The sequence below is a fragment of the Borostomias antarcticus genome, assembly GCF_949987555.1.
Source record: "Borostomias antarcticus genome assembly, chromosome: 16".
Taxonomy (NCBI): domain Eukaryota; kingdom Metazoa; phylum Chordata; class Actinopteri; order Stomiiformes; family Stomiidae; genus Borostomias; species Borostomias antarcticus.
The window spans coordinates 23,644,887-23,664,886 of record NC_140249.1 but is presented as its reverse complement, the minus strand read 5'-3'; the positions used below and the strand labels follow the sequence as shown (position 1 = coordinate 23,664,886).

Below are 20,000 nucleotides of genomic sequence, written 5' to 3'. Positions count from 1 at the left end.
ATTCACAATGGTAAATGGACTGCACTTATATACCGATTCTATCTAAAGCACTTTACAATAGCGTCTCATTCCCCCATCCACACAAGGGCATAGAACGGACTGTTATTACACATCTCGATTGCTATTTGTGTGTTAGGGAAGAGATTGGTGTTGAAACACAGAGATGTTAGGTGCCAGGATTTTGGGATTTAGAACAAAAGTGCAAACCAAACCCTAACTAAGACTAACGTGTCCTTAATAGCTAGGAAAACTATATAGCATTACCAAGCCACTGTTTTGACTGTAGTACAAATAGTACTTATTGTAGCCATGCTCATTTTAACTTATCAAATATAACTACCTAACTAGCTATAACCAGGAAGCCCTTCCACCATCATCCTTCCACCATCATCCCTCCACCTCTATCCTTCCACCATCATCCCTCCATCTCTATCCTTCCGCCATCATCCCTCCACCTCTATCCTTCCACCATCATCCCTCCACCTCTATCCTTCCACCATCATCCCTCCACCTCTATCCTTCCACCATCATCCCTCCATCTCTATCCTTCCGCCATCATCCCTCCACCTCTATCCTTCCACCATCATCCCTCCACCTCTATCCTTCCACCATCATCCCTCCTCCTCTATCCTTCCACCATCATCCCTCCTCTATCCTTCCACCATCATCCCTCCACCTCTATCCTTCTACCATCATCCCTCCTCTATCCTTCCACCATCATCCCTCCACCTCTATCCTTCCACCATCATCCCTCCACCTCTATCCTTCCACCATCATCCCTCCACCTCTATCCTTCCACCATCATCCCTCCACCATCATCCCTCCACCATCATCCCTCCACCTCTATCCTTCCACCATCATCCCTCCACATCATCCTTCCACCATCATCCCTCCACCTCTATCCCTCCACCATCATCCCTCCACCATCATCCCTCCACCATCATCCCTCCACCTCTATCCTTCCACCATCATCCTTCCACCATCATCCCTCCACCATCATCCCTCCACCATCATCCCTCCACATCATCCTTCCACCATCATCCCTCCACCTCTATCCTCCCACCATCATCCCTCCACCTCTATCCTTCCACCATCATCCCTCCACCTCTATCCTTCTACCATCATCCCTCCACCTCTATCCTTCTACCATCATCCCTCCACCTCTATCCCTCCACCATCATCCCTCCACCTCTATCCTCCCACCATCATCCCTCCACCTCTATCCTTCCACCATCATCCCTCCACCTCTATCCTTCCACCATCATCCCTCCACCTCTATCCTTCTACCATCATCCCTCCACCTCTATCCTTCTACCATCATCCCTCCACCATCATCCTTCTACCATCATCCCTCCACCATCATCCCTCCACCATCATCCCTCCACATCATCCTTCCACCATCATCCCTCCACCTCTATCCTTCCACCATCATCCCTCCACCATCATCCTTCCACCATCATCCCTCCACCATCATCCTTCCACCATCATCCCTCCACCATCATCCCTCCACCTCTATCCTTCCACCATCATCCCTCCACCTCTATCCTTCCACCATCATCCCTCCACCTCTATCCTTCCACCATCATCCCTCCACCTCTATCCTTCCACCATCATCCCTCCTCTATCCTTCCACCATCATCCCTCCTCTATCCTTCCACCATCATCCCTCCACCTCTATCCTTCCACCATCATCCCTCCACCTCTATCCTTCCACCATCATCCCTCCACCTCTATCCTTCCACCATCATCCCTCCACCTCTATCCTTCCACCATCATCCCTCCACCTCTATCCTTCCACCATCATCCCTCCACCTCTATCCTTCCACCATCATCCCTCCACCTCTATCCTTCTACTAGCCCTGCAGCACAGCCTCCAATGTGGGCCTTTTCTGAAGGCTAGCAGCCTCTTGTGGAAGCTCTCACTGGCCAGGATGTAGAGCACGGGGTCCAGGCAGCTGCTCACGCTGCACAGCGACTCGAAGAACGCGTAGGAAGCGTAGAGCACACTGACGTTAGCTGGCGGGAACTGCTTCTGCGTCCTCATGAACACCAGGGTCATGATCATGACATGGTAGGGCACGAAGGACACTATGAACACCAGCAGGGCGGCGGTGATGAGCAGCATGGGCTTCCCCGACCTCTGCCCACCCCCGCCCCTGCCCCTGCCCTTCCCCCAGGGGAGACCCCGTAGCACCCGCACCGTCATCACGTAGCAGACCAGCATGAGGCAGAACGGCAGGGCGAAGCCCACCAAGGTCCTGATGATGGTGATGGTCTTGACGTAGACGAAGGGGCCCCGGATTTGGTCCATACACACGGTCACGTTCCCCGGGCGCGGGACGGCAAATGTCACGAAAAGGTCGGGGATGGAGTTTAGGACGAGGAGCGCCCAGGTGCAGGCGGAGCAGGCCTTGGCCTTGCCCACGCCCCACCACTTGAGGGAGCCAATGGGGTGTACGGTGCCGGCGTAGCGGTCGAAGCTGATGAGCGTGATGAAGAGGATGCTCCCGTAGATGTTGATGTTGAAGAAGATCTTTTTGAGCTGGCAGTAGGTGTGGAGATCTTTCAGATAGGGCCTCTGGAGGCTGAAGTACAGGGTGAAGGGTAGGGTGAAGATCCACGCCGAATCGCACAGCGTCAGGTTGAGCAGGAAGATGTTACTGGTGGTGCTGGTCCTCCTGAAGCAGGTGTAATAGACTAGGGCCACCACGTTACCCAGAATCCCCATGGGGAGGGCGACGGTGAAGACGACCAGGAGGATGTAGCAGTACCAACTGCCGTCCTCATGCCGACTGCAGAACAGCGTGGTCTGGTTGAGGTACTCCAGGAACGACACTAGGGGTGGTGAGAAGATGGAACAGACAACTCAGTTAGGAATAATACAGTTTTGTTTTAGTATGTTGATTTTTTTCTTCGTGTTTTGTCATTATTGGGACAGGGTAACACTTTGAGAGGGAGATTGAGGAGAGAGAACAGCAGAGGGTGAGGTGAGAAGGCATGGGTGCCTGGTAGGAAGGGAGTTTTACCACCACACTACTAGTCTCGGAGCCAGACTCTCTACGGAGGAGAGAGTCTGGACTTCAGCCGCTTAGAATTTGTAAAAGGAAGTTCTTAAAAAAACTCATCACTTCCTGTCCGGACTGTCTACTACTCTCTACGGAGTTTTGACGGGATATCCGCCCGTTTTTTCACCAACTTCCTTCATCAAAATGTCTGCGTCTGAATACCAGACGTAGTCGACAGTCAGGGCCGGAGGTCGACTCGTCTGGCTGGCGAGACTACTACACTACCTTTTGTTGTTTTAAGATGTGGCATTTTCACAAGATCACATGACGGTAGGGATTATGCGCCCAAGGTCTTTCTCACCATATGCAGTAGCCTGCAATTAATTTACCGAATGCGTTCCCCTGAATGTGAATCCTGTCCAGATTAAAGGCATTATTATGATGATTTCTTTAGAGAATCTTTGTATGAGAACATTTTCTTGAACAGATTCACATAGAGAATCTTTCTATTGAAGATTCTCTTGAATGGATGTATTGTAGATGGATAATTATTTGAAAGGAGACTTTCTGTATCTAAAACCTTTCAGGACTGTGCTGCTAGTGGCCCCTGGTCTCGAGGTGTCATCGCCAGTGTCACCAGGATGTGATGGCTTGACTTTGTGCCCAGAATAATGAAACACAGATTCCATTGTTGTTGTTATTTATGTATTTGTGTGAACTCGTCAACACTGTAAATGAGGGAAACCTCAGTGCTTAACGAGTATAAATTAAGATTTTAAATGAGATGATTGTTCATCAAGATGGAGTGTCTACTTTCCGACACAGACAGACTATTGAAGCTACCCATGCAAGCGGAAAGTACAATTTATGATGATTACATTTCAAAATACAAAAATCTACCGTCTAATTGACAGAGGATTGCCCCTTTTTTTGTGGTGTATAGAGACATATATTCATCTATTTCACCATAGTTGACGTCCATTGCATTTGAATTTACAATGTGTTGTTCTAAACAGACAACAGATCCAAAGTAGTGTAATCAACTTACAATGGGCTTTAGAAATGTGCCTCTTTTTCCCCAAAATAAAAACCATATTCCATTCCATATGCAATAACTGCTAATTGTATTGACCTCAAACATATGCATTTGTATCCATACTGACCATACATTTTATCATCTAAATGTTTACATTTAAACAAAGTATGAAATGCTGCTGAATAATTGAAAGGCTGTTTCTGTATCCCATGCGGAATATTCCGGGCAGCCCTTACCCGGTTGGTAGAACAGAGAGGTCTTGTTCATGTGGTGATGTGGTATCATGATGACAGATATCGCTCACGTCTCCCCTAATCCACCTCCACCAGCTGTGTGCATCACATCAGTCTGGACCCGTCTGCCTGTGTGCTATGACGTCCGTCCTGCCATGCGCGCGTGTGTGTGTGTGTGTGCGTGTGTGGGTGTGTGAGTGAGTGGCTGTGTTTGATCTTTGATCTGTCGCCTGCTCCAGCTTGTCAAGGTGTGTGTTTGTATTGCTGTGTGGCGCCATGTCTACCGCGTCTGTGAGAAGGATTCGGCTGTCGCTTTGTTTTGCCGACCACACATATTTCCTTTAGGTTGTAGCCTCACAACAACCAAAACAGAGGAGACCCTCTTTTACCACACATTTGGTGATGATGGTGCGATTCACATTATATTGTACAGTATTGTGGTAGTACGTTATTGACTGTATACAGATACCTTCACTTCTGTGGTGCAGAGCACCCTTGCCACCACTAGATGGAGACAGCGTCACATATTGAGGTTAGATCCCAGCTTCATCCCGAAATGAAATGGAAGACATCGGGCAAAATTAAAGATTATTATCTGTTGGTTATATGCAAGCGCAACAATAATGTTCTGATTACTTAGGCTACCAAAAATATTTTGCACCCTTGCCTCTTCGCACACTGACTTGAAAATAGTGAGTGCATGAATGCATGCATGCATATGTGTGTGTGCACGTGTGTGTATTTGAGTGAATGCATACTTATGTAAGTTCTGCAGTGCGTGTGCTTGTACGTGTGTGTGTGTGTGTGTGTGTGTGTCCTGCGAGTCATGTAGCCTACAGTTCAAGATGCTTGTGAATCATTCCTTATCAGGATCCTCTATGGAGGGGAGGTGGTGACTCAAAACATATGCCTGAATAATCTTGAATCACCCTCTAGTTAAATCTTTCACATCGCGGTGAGAGGGCTGCTCGCCTGCCGGCCTGAATAAGATATGCCGACACACACTCTGCACCTACAACAGAGGTGGGGCTCATTGGCACTGAAGGCAATTAAGTTCACCCATGCAAACCCATTCAATTATGCAACAGAGTCGGACCCCGGAATACCACAGACGGAGCGAGACACGCTGTACCCCTCTAGGCGTCGACACTCAGATGGATTCACGACTTCAGAAGCGTTTGAGATAGCTTCAGAACACTCGAGACGCAGGAGTGTTGAATTACCATGTATTTGCTAGGCGTGTCTTTACAAGATATGCCAACACGTCTCAAGATCCACATTTATTATTATTATTATTATTATTCATAATAATAATAATAAATAATAATAATAATAACTAGGGCTGCGAGCAGCAGTGAGCGGGCCCTCGCACCCGTTAAAGGGCGCCGTTAAAGGGTGTGCTATTTCGGTGTCCAGTACTGAGAGAAACTTCCTGTCACCAGTAGGTGGCGCTCTAAGCGTGACTCAATACCGACGCATAGATGTGTTCAGGACGGTACCTTGATGAAGCGTGAGAAATGTTGTTTAAATTGAATAATGTATGTAGGAGTTATGATGACTTCCTGCTTGACCTGTAGGCGGCGCTATAAGTATGACTCAATACTGACCTACAGATGTGTTCAGGACGCGAACTTCATCAAGCATGAGCAATTTGGTGTTAATCGGATAACGTATGTAGGAGTTATGAGGACTTCCTGTTTTATGGCAAAATGTCAAAATTTGGCGGGGCACCACGGCAAGGGTGTTTGGTGAAAACTCAATTTTTTGATAACTTTTGATCACAAAGGTCTTAAGATGAAGCTGACCGAATATGAAGTTGATCGGATGAAATCTGTAGGAGTTGTTTGTTAAAGTACGAGGCATGGAAATGGTAAAAACAAGGAAAAAAAGGCACATTAAGAGCAAAATCGCTGACTTCCTGTTGGATGTTGAGTATAGCTCCAAGAGACATTTTAGTGTGTCTCGATGAACTACATATGCCCACCAAATTTCGTTCGCCTACATCAAACTGAAAGGTGGGGCTCGCCATTTAAAAAGATTCCAGGGGGCGCTCTTGAGCCGTTTTGCCACGCCCATTTGCGTCACCCATGAAAGTTTTTCACCGGGACTGACGTACAGTATCTGCAAAGTTTCATGTGTTTTCATCGATGTTTAGGCCGCCAAAAAGGCATTTGTTTGGGGAGAAGAAGAAGAAGAAGAAGAAGGTAGGAGAATAATAATAATAATAATAATCCTTACAATTTCAATAGGGCCTTGCACCGCACCACCAGTGCTCGGGCCCTAATAATAATAAACAAGGTGCCTTATGTCCAGCGGAACTGCGGTTTCTCTCTGCGAGTGTGTACAGTTCAGTGAATACCTGCAGCTGTGTGAAGTCACCAGGTTCCACGCTCAGGGGAGACGGCCATGTTTTCTACGCTCATAAAACCGTTGACTCTAACTCTGGAATCTGAAGGCAGCTTTAGTTTTCTGTACCGAGAGAACGAGATGAGGGCGCTGGAACTGACCAGCGCGTGAACCTATCGGCGAGCAGTCCGTCTCACGGTAATGGGAGAATAAATGGAGCGTTGTGGTTCCTGTCTCTCTGGCTGGATGCGGGAGCACACCTCTCTCCCAGGGGCACTAACTCAAAATGAGGCCAGGCTGACTAGACTGGAACAGACCAAAAACAAATAATTGTGTCTGGAGAGCAAAACCCTGAAAATGAGAGAAACCTCAGTGCTTTTACGAGTCAAAATAAAGGTTTTCGATTGAATTGAATTGCATTGAGCGAGGTGCTGCTGCTTGTACCAGCCCAGGCTTTTAAAGGGGGGGGGGAATAGTCTTTCTGCAGGCAGGGTGAGCAGCAGTATCATGTAGAAGTAGCAAGTGGCCCCTGGGTTGCAAAATGGACTTGAGAGAGGAGTCAGTTGCGTGTGCTGTTATCCTGTGGTCATGCGCTCCCCTGGCTGTAGATTATTGTAAACCTGTCTTGAATGCATGTTCTTGTTATCACAGATATACAGAAGTGTATCTGATAGATCAGTGTCAACGTGGTAATACATTAAAGAGCCTTATCTGTGTGTCTGTAGCTCCCATTGTGTATTTTTCGTTTAGGAAAGAAGCAGCAAGTGTATCTATGCATGTTTATGCGGTTGGTTTGGATATTCTATGGATGGATGGTTGTATAGGTATGTGCATAGGTCTGTATCTGTGTGTGATGTATGGGTATATAAGCTCTGATAGGTATGTATGTATATTTATGTGGGCGTATACACGCTTCATGTATGAATGCAGGCTACATGTATGTATGTAGGGGTGTATATTGTAGAGTCAGTGGAACAATGCAATATGTTTGTAACATTTAGTATGAGATCAGATGGGATGGAGGGGGGGAGGGGGGTCACCACGGGGAGGGAAGCTAGGGGGAGGATGTAAATAATTCATTCATTCATTCATTTTTGGAAATCAGTATCGATACCCAGCCCTAATATTGATGTGTTACATAACTTGGCAGTCATGTATTTAAGGTTACAGCTAAAAAAAACTTGAATCGAATTGATTTGAATCGAATTGAATCGTGATAATCGATTCTGAACCTTGTGAATCGGAAACGATTCTTGAAATTCGACTCGATACCCAGCCCTAGTTCTAAACTGGCCCGGGCTTCACCCCTCCCACCGAGTTTCACGAAAATCAGTCTGGAAGTTTTTCCGTAATCCTGGTCCCCCCCAAAAAATGGCGGCAATGAACGTACGTACGCCCACGCGGCACGCGGCCCTGTCGCTGGGGCGGAGTTTATGATGTAATAGAGCTCAATGTCTTCATAAACAGCGCAGAACTGTGCCACCGAGGAACGGTAGTGAATGTGATTATGCATTCCAAGCAGAAGGCTGAGTATCGGAATCAATCTCATGCTCTACCAGAGAGATATTTCCAAGTAATTTGATTTTCAGCCGAGAGACTGAAAAAAATACCACAGGTCACAAATGTTTGAATAATCTGCCTAATCATGCCAAACCCTAACTCATCAAAACACATGGAAATAGCAATGTCTGGCACTGGATCCCTGAAGGATCACTGACAAGAATGTCTGCATGAAATAATGTGTTGTGTACAGCTTCGGACCAATGAGAATAGGGGTGTATAATGACCTAACACACCAAACAAAGGCCCTTTGACACAACCAGTGCTATACAGTTGGTCAGTTCACCTTCGAAAGAAAATTAGGCCACTTCAGGTTAGAGAAGATTTGCCTCTAAATTGTCTTTAATCATCGTTTCGCTCTCCAAAGGGCAAATGTCTGATGGTGGGGATATTATTGATGTGTGTGAGCATAATATATCTTTCAAACTGTTCATCTTCATTTGTGCCCATTAGTGATTTATAGAGCATCAGGAGCTTGCTCGATCGTCTCGTTGAGAGAGGTCAGGGAAGAATTTATACACCTCATTTTTCTGGCCCCTGGGTGAAACTGTTTTTTTGCTTCCCTCTGGAATATGTAGGGGTGGGAACTATGCCCACCTGCCCTGTTCTCTGTAAGGCCTCATTCATAGTTGACGTAAACAATGCAAGCTACGTTGTGAACGCAAACTCCAACATGACTCGAGAGCTTGTGTTCTGTGTTTTGTTTTGTAGAAACACAAGGAATTGCACTATTGCACTAAGTGACAAATTTCGGCATGACACACGCAAGGACGCAACAAGATCTTGCATGGCCTTGCGAAGCTTGCGTTGCTTGCGCTTATGTAGTTTACGTCGACTATGAATCCGCCCTTAAAGGACAATGCTCGTTTTTGACAACCTGGACCTTATTTACGACATATTATAAGACGTTTGACTCACCGAGATCACTTTGGTGTAATTCGGAGGCCTGTAGAAGAAATTTAAAATCCAGCGCGAGCCAGTATATCCATGTAATGGCGGTGATCGGGGCAACGGGAATGCAGCTTCTAAAAATCTATTTTCTGCCGCGAAACGGTTGTTTTCATCAATCTGTCTGGATGAATCGCTAGTTGTTCTTACATAGAGCATAACTGTTGTGGTTTTCACATGCCATGATCTTTAGAAACGTCTTTCGAAACGAAATAGCTTCCTCACTTTCTCCAGCACTAATGCGCACAGCTCGCAATCGTTGCTCCAGCACGCTGTGCGCATGCGTGCTGGAGCAAGCGAGGAAGCTATTTCGTGTCTAACGACGTTTCTAAAGATCATATTACAGAGGCATGGGAAATACCACAACAGGCCTATGCTCTCTATGTAAGCACAACTAGCGATTCATCCAGACAGATTGATGAAAACAACCGTTTCGCGGCAGAAAATAGATTTTTAGAAGCTGCATTCTCGTTGCCCCGATCACCGCCATTACATGGATATACTGGCTCGCGCTGGATTTTACATTTCTTCTACAGGCCTCCGAACTACACCAAAGTGATCTCGGTGAGTCAAACGTCTTATAATATGTCGTAAATAAGGTCCAGGTTGTCAAAAACGAGCATTGTCCTTTAAGCGCATTGTGTTGCCTCTGTGTATGAAATGCGCTATACAAATAAAGTTTGATTTGATTTGATTTGATCAGACTGACCAACGGGATGGCCTTTAAAGTCGCACTGAAACGGACGTTTGAGATCATCTAACTTCCGTAGTTTGACGTATTTCCGACGCAAACAAGCTATGAGGGTGGGACATGCGTTTAGAGGAATTTGATTGGAACATTGACAAGTGGACGGGTTTTAAGAACTTTAGACAGATTCGATAGAAGGATAGCGTTGATTGACGGGTGGATGTCATGAGATTATTGGCCTAAAATCTAAGGTACCTGTTGTCGTCATTGCACGTGACCTACCGTTTTCCAGGAAGTAAGAAATTATATACTTTGATATAAGATTACAACAAAAGTAGAATTTTGATTTTTTTTTTGCCATACATCGTTGAATATGTGAACACTATGACCAATTATGTGAACCAAAATGGGACAGAATGCTTTTTTAATTTCTGTGCGTCTTTAAACAGCAGCGTCACTGAACAGGTGTCTCCTCCGTCGCCCCCTGCAGGTCGATACCTGCGTCTGAAAATGTTCAGGGAGGATCATGGCTCCTGGATGACCATGTTCTTCAGCACCATCCTCTTCCTCTTCATCTTCTCACACATCTACAACCTGGTGCTGCTGATTGCGGGGAGCATGGGGTAAGATGGCCCCTAGACGGCCCATCCTTTCTCATTCCACCTCTCCTCTAATAGAGCCCCCTCACCCCCCCCCCCTCGCTCTCTCCCTCTCTCTCCTCCCAGGTTGACCGAGAGATTGATCCAAGCGTCTCGCCTGGCCGACCGTTCAATCTTACCTCGATCAATCAAAACTTAAGACTTAAAGTCAGGGTTAAGGCTGTGGGGACGAGGGGGAGAGATCACCTTCAACAACGCCATAACTCTCCCATGCTGTGTAGGGCAGCCATCTTCACTTCCTGGACTAGCTAACCCATTTAGCTCTACCAGAAACTAAAATGGCTCCGCTTGTCCCTTGACTAATCCTCTGGTTTAACCCTTCCTGTGATCAACCAGCTGCAGAACTGTACCTGACAGACGCACTCATCCATCCAGTGACAGGAATCCATTCACGCGTTAGGGATGTGTCTGTCTGGGAGGTGACGGCGGGGTCATGACCTTGTACCCAGACCGCTGTGAGGTCAAGAGGTGCTTGTGATGATTATTTGTTTGTTTTTGCTGTCAAACGTCAAAAAAGTGTCACGACTCAGTTCAAACACAAGTGGAAGCAGACTAGGCAATAATGGGATTTGTCTTCGCATATTCCCTCCAGTTTACAGACGCCACCACGAAGGCTGTTAGCGAGCGGGAAGTTGTTGTTTTATCCAGGGGGAGGGATGTGCTTGTATAATCAGGCCATCCCTCACGCCGGCCAGAACCGTGACAGTGAGATCCATCATGTCTGCTCTTTCTGGTTGGCTGAGTACAAGAAACGCATCGCCGAGCAGAGGGGCAAGTCCGCCGAGACGATAAATGTTGCCCGCTCAGGAAAAAGTTCCATTTCGCAGTCCCTCTCGTGTGTGTCAGTCAGAGGGGCCGTTTCTTTTTACCACTCCCCCGTTTCTGGCTTTCAAATGTCAGGAGAGGGGCTTTTATTTCATGGCTGAACAAAGCGTACTGTACGTGTTAGGCAGGCATGCCAGCAGGAGCTGGATCACCAACGCCATTATACTGAACGTTTCCACCATCCAGGCTGTATGCAGTGGCAGGGATCTGTATCCAACTTCAATCAATCAATCAAAGCTTTATTTGTATAGCGCATTTCATACCCAGAGGCAACACAATGCGCTTTACAGAGAACAAGGGAGGTGGGCATACGACCCACTCTCTACATATTCCAGAGGGAAGCAAAAAAACAGTAATCACCCGGGGGCCAGATAAGTGAGCTGTAAAAATTCTTCCCTGACCCCTCTCAACAAGGCCATCGAGCAAGCTCCTGAAATATGTTTGTCTACCGGCTAAGAACATTTACAAAGCAATAAATTACATTAAATTACATTTTCAGAGTAAGAGAGGCTAAAAACATCGCACTTTGGGGGGGACATCTTCCAACTGCAAGAGTATTTTTTTGGGGGGGACATCTTCCAACGCGGCTGTATGGTCATTTGAATGCCCCTACCTCAATCTAAATATTGGGAGGGACAATTTTAATGATCTCAAATATTGGGGGGCACATGTCCCCCCTGACCCCCCCAGGATCCCTGTCCCTGGTTGTATGGGACATGTCCCCCCTGACCCCCCCAGGATCCCTGTCCCTGGTTGTATGGGACATGTCCCCCCCCCCCTGACCCCCCCAGGATCCCTGACCCTGGTTGTATGGGACATGTCCCCCCTGACCCCCCCAGGATCCCTGTCCCTGGTTGTATGGGACATGTCCCCCCTGACCCCCCCAGGATCCCTGTCCCTGGTTGTATGGGACATGTCCCCCCTGACCCCCCCAGGATCCCTGGTTGTATGGGACATCACTACTACAGAGAGAGAGAGAAAGAATAGTTCCTGTCTCTGTGAGAGATGTGGGCAGAGCGCTCACACAAGCAGTGAATCAGATTTTCAATCAGGTCTGAATCTGATCAACTTCTGTCGCGGTCCACATAAAACTAATACACTTAGACATGCTGTGTTCACACCGGGCGCGGCGAGAAAATTTGCGCCGCCCAGTTCGCCCAATCTCGCCGCGGGATCAATGGGTCGCCGCGCGAATCCGCCGTAGAAAGTTCAAAAAATTGAACTTTTGCGAATGTCGCCGCGCCGCAGTAAACTCGCCGCGCCGCAGGAAAAATTCACGCCCAGTGTGAACACAGCACTCAAATTGTCCAGACGCAACAAAAGATAATCCAGACACAACAAATGATGGTCCCATCTCAACCTGGGGCCTCATTTATCATTGTGGATACACCCTTTTTCATTTACACCTGATTTTTGTACTTGCTTTTCTCCGCAAATAATGTGATGTATCATGCCAAAACTCAATGGGGAATATTGTGAGATATATACACAATATTTACCATTGAGTGTTGTCATGATACATCACATTATTTGCGGAGAAAAGCAAGTGCAAAAATCTAGTGTAAATGAAAAAGGGTGTATCCACAATGATAAATGAGGCCCCAGGAAGTGAAGACATAACAAATAATAACAGCCTTTCCACAGCTTCCTTCCATGTGAGAGGTCCAATAGCGTCACTGCTCATTGTAATGCTCCCCCAGGACCGATAGATGGCGCTGTTGCAAAACAAGTGAAGTAAACCTGCCAAAAAGCAGTTGCAACCTTCTTGCTGCCTCGAAAACCCCTCTACTCCGCTCCACACTGTCCTATGCTGCCTGTCCCCCACCCCTACGTGCCCCCCCCCCTGAAAGGCCGTCCCCCACCCCTACGTGCCCCCCCCCCCCCCCTGAAAGGCCTGGGCCCTGACAAAGGCCATTAGTATTTGCATCTTTGTCTGAGAGACCTGTAAGAACCGTGTTCACACTCTGCCAAGACGTTCCTCTGAAGTGAGACTCTGGGCTGCAGTGGAAAGGAGGGTGGGGGGGGGTGGGGGGGGGGCAGAGATGGAGAATGGACGTGGTCCAGCTCTGATGATTCAGTGAAACTTAAGTCTTTTTGATCCTTGTCCAACCAAGCCTTTTCTGCACCTCCCCCGCTCCCTCTTGGTGCGAACGAATGGTATTTCATCTGCGCACGAAAGTGAAGCTACTGGAGGAATTGTTTTCCAAAGGTTTCTTTTGGCGTTGGTTTCTCTCAGAATAATAGTGTCTTTGAGTAAACACCCCATGATGCCCTGGCTGAGCCCCGTGTCCTTCAGCCTCCAGGCATCATTGAGGGAGGGGTCCTTCTTCTCGCCAGACCCCCACCTACACCCCATTGTTCTCCTCTCACACCCCCGTGAAGAGGTCCGGCTCTATGCCTGGGCCTGTGCCTGAGTGTGTGTGTGTTTCTGAGTGTGTGTGTGTGTGTGTGTGTGTGTGTGTATGCATGTGTATACATTTATAGGGGGGTTGGGTGTGTGTGTGTGCATGTGTATACATTGATAGGGGGGTTGGGTGTGTGTGTGTGTGTGTGTGTGTGTGTGTGTGTGTGTGTGTGTGTGTGTGTCGGTCTCCATGACCTGCTGTCATACGCTCTCCCTGCCTCCTGCTCATTGATATGCGTTCATTTTCTTTGACCTTTCAAACCGCCATGACTAAGCTTCAATTCAATTCAATTAAAGACAGACATACATCCTCGAAGAATGACAGGACAGAACCTTTTTATTATCCAGCCATAAAACTGTGTAAACGGTCATCGCTAAAGGTGACGTGTCATTTCTCACACGACATTAGTGGACGAATGAGCCAATAGCAGCCTTGTATTGTATGTCAGCTCTCCAAACGCAGTGCTATCCAAACAGAGGAACATTAATCAAACATGGTCGTGACATATAAGCTGATATTTAAACCGATGACCTCAAGTCAACAGCTATCAGTGGTCCACTGTACCTCGACCATGGAAACACCAGGAAAAGACGCTCCATCGTGGCTTCCAGCGCTCGGCAATCCACACTTACCGGCTCTCACATCTGGGCCATTTGCATTTTAATGTAACTGTCAGATTAGGGGGCTGTTTGTGTGAAACCAGGGGAGTGTGACCGCCCAGGGAGTTTGACGGCCTTCACCGGCAGCGCTCAGTCACGCCGCGCAATCCCACACTGACGTCGTACGGCGCCATTACCGGCAGAAATCAGACCCTAATTAGGCGGTGTTATTTAATTAAGACGGCCCGATGCATGGCACACCCATTAATCATGCCTAATTCAGAGAAGGGGGTAGAACGAGGGTGGGGGGGGGGGGTCTGGGAGAGTGGGACAGGGGGGCTCTTGGGGGACGGAGCGATAGAGCTACACGGGGAAGGCGGTGAATGGAGGCTTCTTTCGTCCTTACCTTCTGCTTCTAGGGGGGAGGATTAGAGGAGGAAGGGAGGAAGAGAGGGAGGGATGAGGATAGAGGTAGTTGACTGTAGCAGTCCCCCCCCCCCCCCCCCCCCCCCCCGAGCTGAATTATGACGCCCATACAGTAGGAGCATTGTCTCCGTTTACTATCATCTCTTGTTTGTGTCGCATTCTGGCTCTCTGTCTGTCTGTCTGTCTGTCTATCTGTCTGCCTGTCTGTCTGTCTGTCTGTCTGTCTGTCTGTCTGTCTGTCGGTCGGTCGGTCGGTCGGTCGGTCTGTCTGTCTGTCTGTCTGTCTGTCGGTCGGTCGGTCTGTCTCTTGTCTGTCTGTCTGTCTGTCTGTCTGTCTGTCTGTCTGTCTGTCTGTCTGTCTGTCGGTCGGTCTGTCTCTTGTCTGTCTGTCTGTCTGTCTGTCTGTCTGTCTGTCTCTTGTCTGTCTGTCTGTCTGTCTGTAAGTCTCTTGTCTGTCTGTCTGTCTGTCTGTCTGTCTCTTGTCTGTCTCTTTCTTCCTGTCTGTGGATTTATATGGCTGCTTCTTCCTGTCTTCCTGTCTGTCTACCTTTTTCTTCCTGTCTGTCTGTCTTTCTGTCTGTCTGTCTGTCTCTTGTCTGTCTGTCTGTCTGTCTGTCTGTCTGTCTGTCTGTCTGTCTGTCTGTCTGTCTGTCTCTTGTCTGTCTCTTTCTTCCTGTCTGTGGATTTATATGGCTGCTTCTTCCTGTCTGTCTGTCTGTCTGTCTGTCTGTCTGTCTGTCTGTCTGTCTGTCTGTCTGTCTGTCTGTCTGTCTTTCTCTCTGTCTGTCTGTCTGTCTGTCTGTCTGTCTGTCTGTCTGTCTGTCTGTCTCTCTGTCTGTCTGTCTGTCTCTCTGTCTGTCTCCCTGTCCGTCCGTCTGTCCGTCCACTCGTCTGTCTGTCAGTGAGCTGGGATGAGGCCACAGACCAGCAGGGGTGTAACCAGCAGGATGAAAGGCCTGTTGTGGTGTTTAGGTTCCCCCGTTGAGCGCAGCGAGAGACGGGGTTCGCTGGCTTCCTGTTCGCCAGCGGCGGAGCCATTCTAACCACGACCAGACAGCTGACCTCTGACCCGGGCCGCCGTGCACTTTGACCTGCAGGCAGTGATAAATGAAACGCATCCACAACCCTGTTGTGTTCTCACTCTCTCTCTCTCTCTCTCTCTCTCTCTCTCTCCCTCTCTCTCTCTCTCTCTCTCTCACTCTCTCTCTATCTCTATCTCTCTTTCTCATCTGTCTCTCTCGTCTCTCTCTCTCGCTCTGTCTCATGTCTCTCTCTCCACTCTCTCCACTCTCTCTCATCTCTCTCTCTCTCTCTCTCCCTCTCTCATCTCTCTCATCTCTCTCATCTCTCTCTCGCTCTCTCTCCCTCTTTCATCTCTCTCATCTCTCACTCTCTCTCATCTCTCTCATCTCTCTCATCTCTCTGTTTCTGTTCTCTTTCATTCTCTGTATCTCTATCTTTCCTCTCTCCTCTCTCTCTCTCTCTCTCTCTCATCTCTCTCATCTCTCTCTCTCTCATCTCTCGCTCTCTCTCATCTCTCTCTCTCTCTCTCTCTCTCTCTCTCTCAGGCACAGACAACACACTACCGTGTTCTCTTGTCTAATCTACTCTCAGCTAGCGACTAGCAGCGGCGCTACGGTAGGAAAGCTAACGGCAGCCGAAGGAAGAGAGACCGTGTGTTTGTGCTGAAGGAAGAGAGACCGTGTGTTTGCACCGAAGGAAGAGAGACCGTGTGTTTGCGCCAGTCTCACGGACAGCTCTGTCACTACTGCAGCATCACCATCAGCTCACCTTCGACCTTCGCCTGCTGTTATCTGGGACAGGGGGCGGGGCTACAGGGGGAGGGGGGGAGCTACAGGGGGCGGGGCCAAAGGGGGAGGGAGACTTGGTTGGCGCAGGTCATTCTCATGCAGAGAGAGGAAGCAGAAACTGTTAGCCGCGCACGCACACACTCACACACACACGCACTCACGCACACACTCACACACACACACACACACGCACACACACACACGCAAACAGCAACCTTGAAAACTGTGGAGGTCCACCAGGAATTGAAAATATGAATAAGCCTCAAATGTAAATGTCAGTGTTTGCTGTGGGTGGGAGGTGTGTGTGTGTGTGTGTGTGTGTGTGTGTGTTCTTACTTCGACATTATGTTAGGCATCAGACATTTACAGGCAGTGTAGCTTTACTCCCAATTCCTGCAGATCGTCCATAAAATATGATTGATAAAGTTTGTCCAGACATTTCTAAACACTGCACAGGGCAGAACCTCCATGAGGGACGTCAACAAACCGTTTTTAATCAGCAGTTGGAACATTCTAATATTTCACCGGGCAATCGTTTTTATAACTGCTTATCACAGTTGATTATTGTGTGTGTGTGTGTGTGTGTGTACATGCTTTATCACTTGTGATACTGAAAAGGCCAAGTGTATTTATAAGATACTGGGACCAGGAATCTTACAGTCATTCAGCTGTAGTTTAATGGAAAATGATACACGGGGTAGATATTGTGGCGTCCAGGGAGATGCCTGGTGGATATTCTCTCCCACTCTGCCAGTGTACGAACAAGTGGAGTGATAAGGCACTGAAGGACCCAATCTGCAGCCAGTACTCTGGCCGATACCTGGTTGAGCAATGGACAGAGACGGAAATGTTAAGTGGCGTGGTCAGGTGATCAGGTGATGGCGTGGTCAGGTGATGGCGTGGTCAGGTGATGGGCGTGGTCAGGTGATGGAGTGGTCAGGTGATGGAGTGGTCAGATGATGGCGTGGTCAGGTGATGGCGTGGTCAGGTGATGGCGTGGTCAGGTGATGGCGTGGTCAGGTGATGGCGTGGTCAGGTGATGGCGTGGTCATGTGATGGCGTGGTCAGGTGATGGTGTGGTCAGGTGATGGTGTGGTCAGATGATGGTGTGGTCAGGTGATGGCGTGCTCAGGTGATGGTGTGGTCATGTGATGGCGTGGTCAGGTGATGGTGTGGTCAGGTGATGGCGTGGTCATGTGATGGCGTGGTCAGGTGATGGCGTGGTCATGTGATGGTGTGGTCAGGTGATGGCGTGGTCAGGTGATGGCGTGGTCAGGTGATGGCGTGTTCAGGTGATGGCGTGGTCAGGTGATAGGACCCCAGGGCTCGACCGGGACTGGTTTATGATTCTCTGTTCAACCACCTCAAGTTCTCCCACACAACTTCCCTCCTCCGTTCTCTACACTGGCTCCCTGTAGCGGCTCACGTCCAGTTTAAAACTCTGGCGCTAGCCTGCAGTGGTGGAATGAGCTGCCCACTGACGTCAGGACAGCAGAGTCGCTGCCCATCTTTCACCGCAGGCTCAAAACTCATCTCTTCAAGAAGTACTACAACAATCCTCCCTCCTAAGCACTTATTGTATTGTATTGTATTGCACTGTACTTTAGATTGCTATCCTTGCACTTTGCCTTCAGCACTAGATTATGCTCTTAGTCACTTGTTTTAGAGAGAAGATGCACTTGTGAGTCTGGCAAGTAGTAGTATATTGGCTCTTCCTACGTTAAATGCAATTATTGTTAGTGGCTTTGGATAAAAGCGTCTGCTAAATGACTGTAATGTAATGTAATGTAATGTAATTATTGTGTTGTGTAAACGTGTTGTTATGGACCATCCAGAGAGGGGCCAAGACACGCATGTCAACATGGGAGTTGACGGAGGCAAAGAGAATAAGATCATTACTGAATGAGATCCTTAGGCAGAAGAGGGGGGTCACACTTTACAATAAGGGCCACAAAAAACATGAGTTAACTGTTAACTAATGCTTATTTAGGGTTAGATTAGGTTACTAATGTTAATGAATACCTTAGTTAAGGTTACGGTTAGGGTTAGGTGAGTTAACCTTAGTTAACATGAATAACATTAGTAAATGGTTAATAGAGACATTAGTTAACTGTTACTTAATGCTTAATAATGCATTAACTAATGCTTATTAATGTACCCTTATTGTAAAGTGTTACAGAAGAGGGTATTACCAGCCCTGGACATCACTAAATAAGTGATTGCGGTATTTGATGACTCATTGGAGAACAAGCTCTGGTAATAAAGTCCGCCACTGGCATTGCTGCGACTGGTTCGCTGTACGAGCCACGGCGGCCATTTTGGAGCTGATTATTCAAGCGGCTACGTTGCTCACCTCCCCCTCACCGTGACCCCTCCCACTAGGTCAGCCATTCCGCCAGGCAGGCCATTACATTTTCAGTGAGCATGAATAAGTCAGAAAGCTCTCTCTCTCTCTCTCTGTCCACGCCGGGAGAAACGTCCCCAAACTCCTTACGGTGACGTTGTCCCGGTTGGACACCGGCGAGGAGGAGGCGTGAAGGACTCCCTCAGACACGAGAAACCGATAGATTTAAAGCCTCCCATGCCGTGTTAGACAGCGTTTCCAGAAAGTATTGATTAGAATTTCCGCGACATATAAATGACTCCCGCCCGGATCTCCTTGGCAACAAGCCCACGGCCAATCGGGCGAGCGCATAACTGACTTAATGCAGATATAAATCCCCATTCTAATCAAGGGGTTTTATTTGCGAGGCGAGGCGGGGTGATAAGTCACAGTGGCTCCTCACGTTTCCACTAATGAAGGCCTGTCACAGCCAACCTAATGAATGACACATTGAGGGCGTATGATTTATACACACCTTTAACCCCGCCGGGCGGAGCGTATCTCAGTCTTCATGACTACAGGACAGGTCCAGCGGAGCCCAAGAAAAGAGATGGCATTTGGGCGTCGCTTGTTGATATGTAGATGATGATGATGAGCGTTCAGAACTGCCTTCATTAGTCTGTTGTGTTTCTATTCTGGGGTATTATGAGTTAATGAGGAAAGGGAAGAGCAATTAGCATGAATGAAAGATGAATACCTATTAAACCTGTCTAAGCTGTTTAGCAGGATAACATTGGATTATCATCTACCGCGCTTAAAGGGTCGTTGGGTCGTGTTTTCATTTCCAAAATGGATATTCCATGTAATGTCAACACCTGAGGGCATATTACAGATGGTTACATGATACATGGAAATAAAATTAAAAACGGTGTGGTAAACGTGCCATTTTCTAGATCTGCATTCTCTGAGCTCATTCATTCATTCATTCATTCATTCATTCATTCATTCATTCATTCATTCACCTTTATTTATACTCAAGAGTACACTGTGGTTGCCCTCATTTACAGTGACGACAAATGGGTTTCAAGTAACAGCAGATAAAACAAAGTAACATGATCACATACATTTAAACACAC

General features: G+C 47.8%; 2 protein-coding genes across 2 annotated transcripts in view; one reads left to right on the top strand and one right to left on the bottom strand.

Moving 5' to 3' along the window:
* tmem117 (transmembrane protein 117) overlaps window positions 1-20,000 on the top strand; it is a gene marked incomplete at its 3' end in the record, with an annotated part of 39,549 nt that overhangs the window by 10,014 nt on the left and 9,535 nt on the right. Inside the window, exon 2 of the mRNA XM_084451415.1 lies at window positions 10,307-10,439. Within this exon, the coding sequence (XP_084307541.1) occupies window positions 10,307-10,439 (133 nt within the window). The remainder of the gene's footprint in view (window positions 1-10,306; window positions 10,440-20,000) is intronic.
* LOC311319432 (P2Y purinoceptor 1-like) lies at window positions 1,829-4,326 on the bottom strand (the record flags this gene model as incomplete). The annotated part of the gene is made up of 2 exons (XM_084450992.1): window positions 1,829-2,835; window positions 4,278-4,326. The coding sequence occupies 2 exons, from the start codon at window positions 4,324-4,326 to the stop codon at window positions 1,829-1,831; spliced, it is 1,056 nt and encodes a 351-aa protein (XP_084307118.1).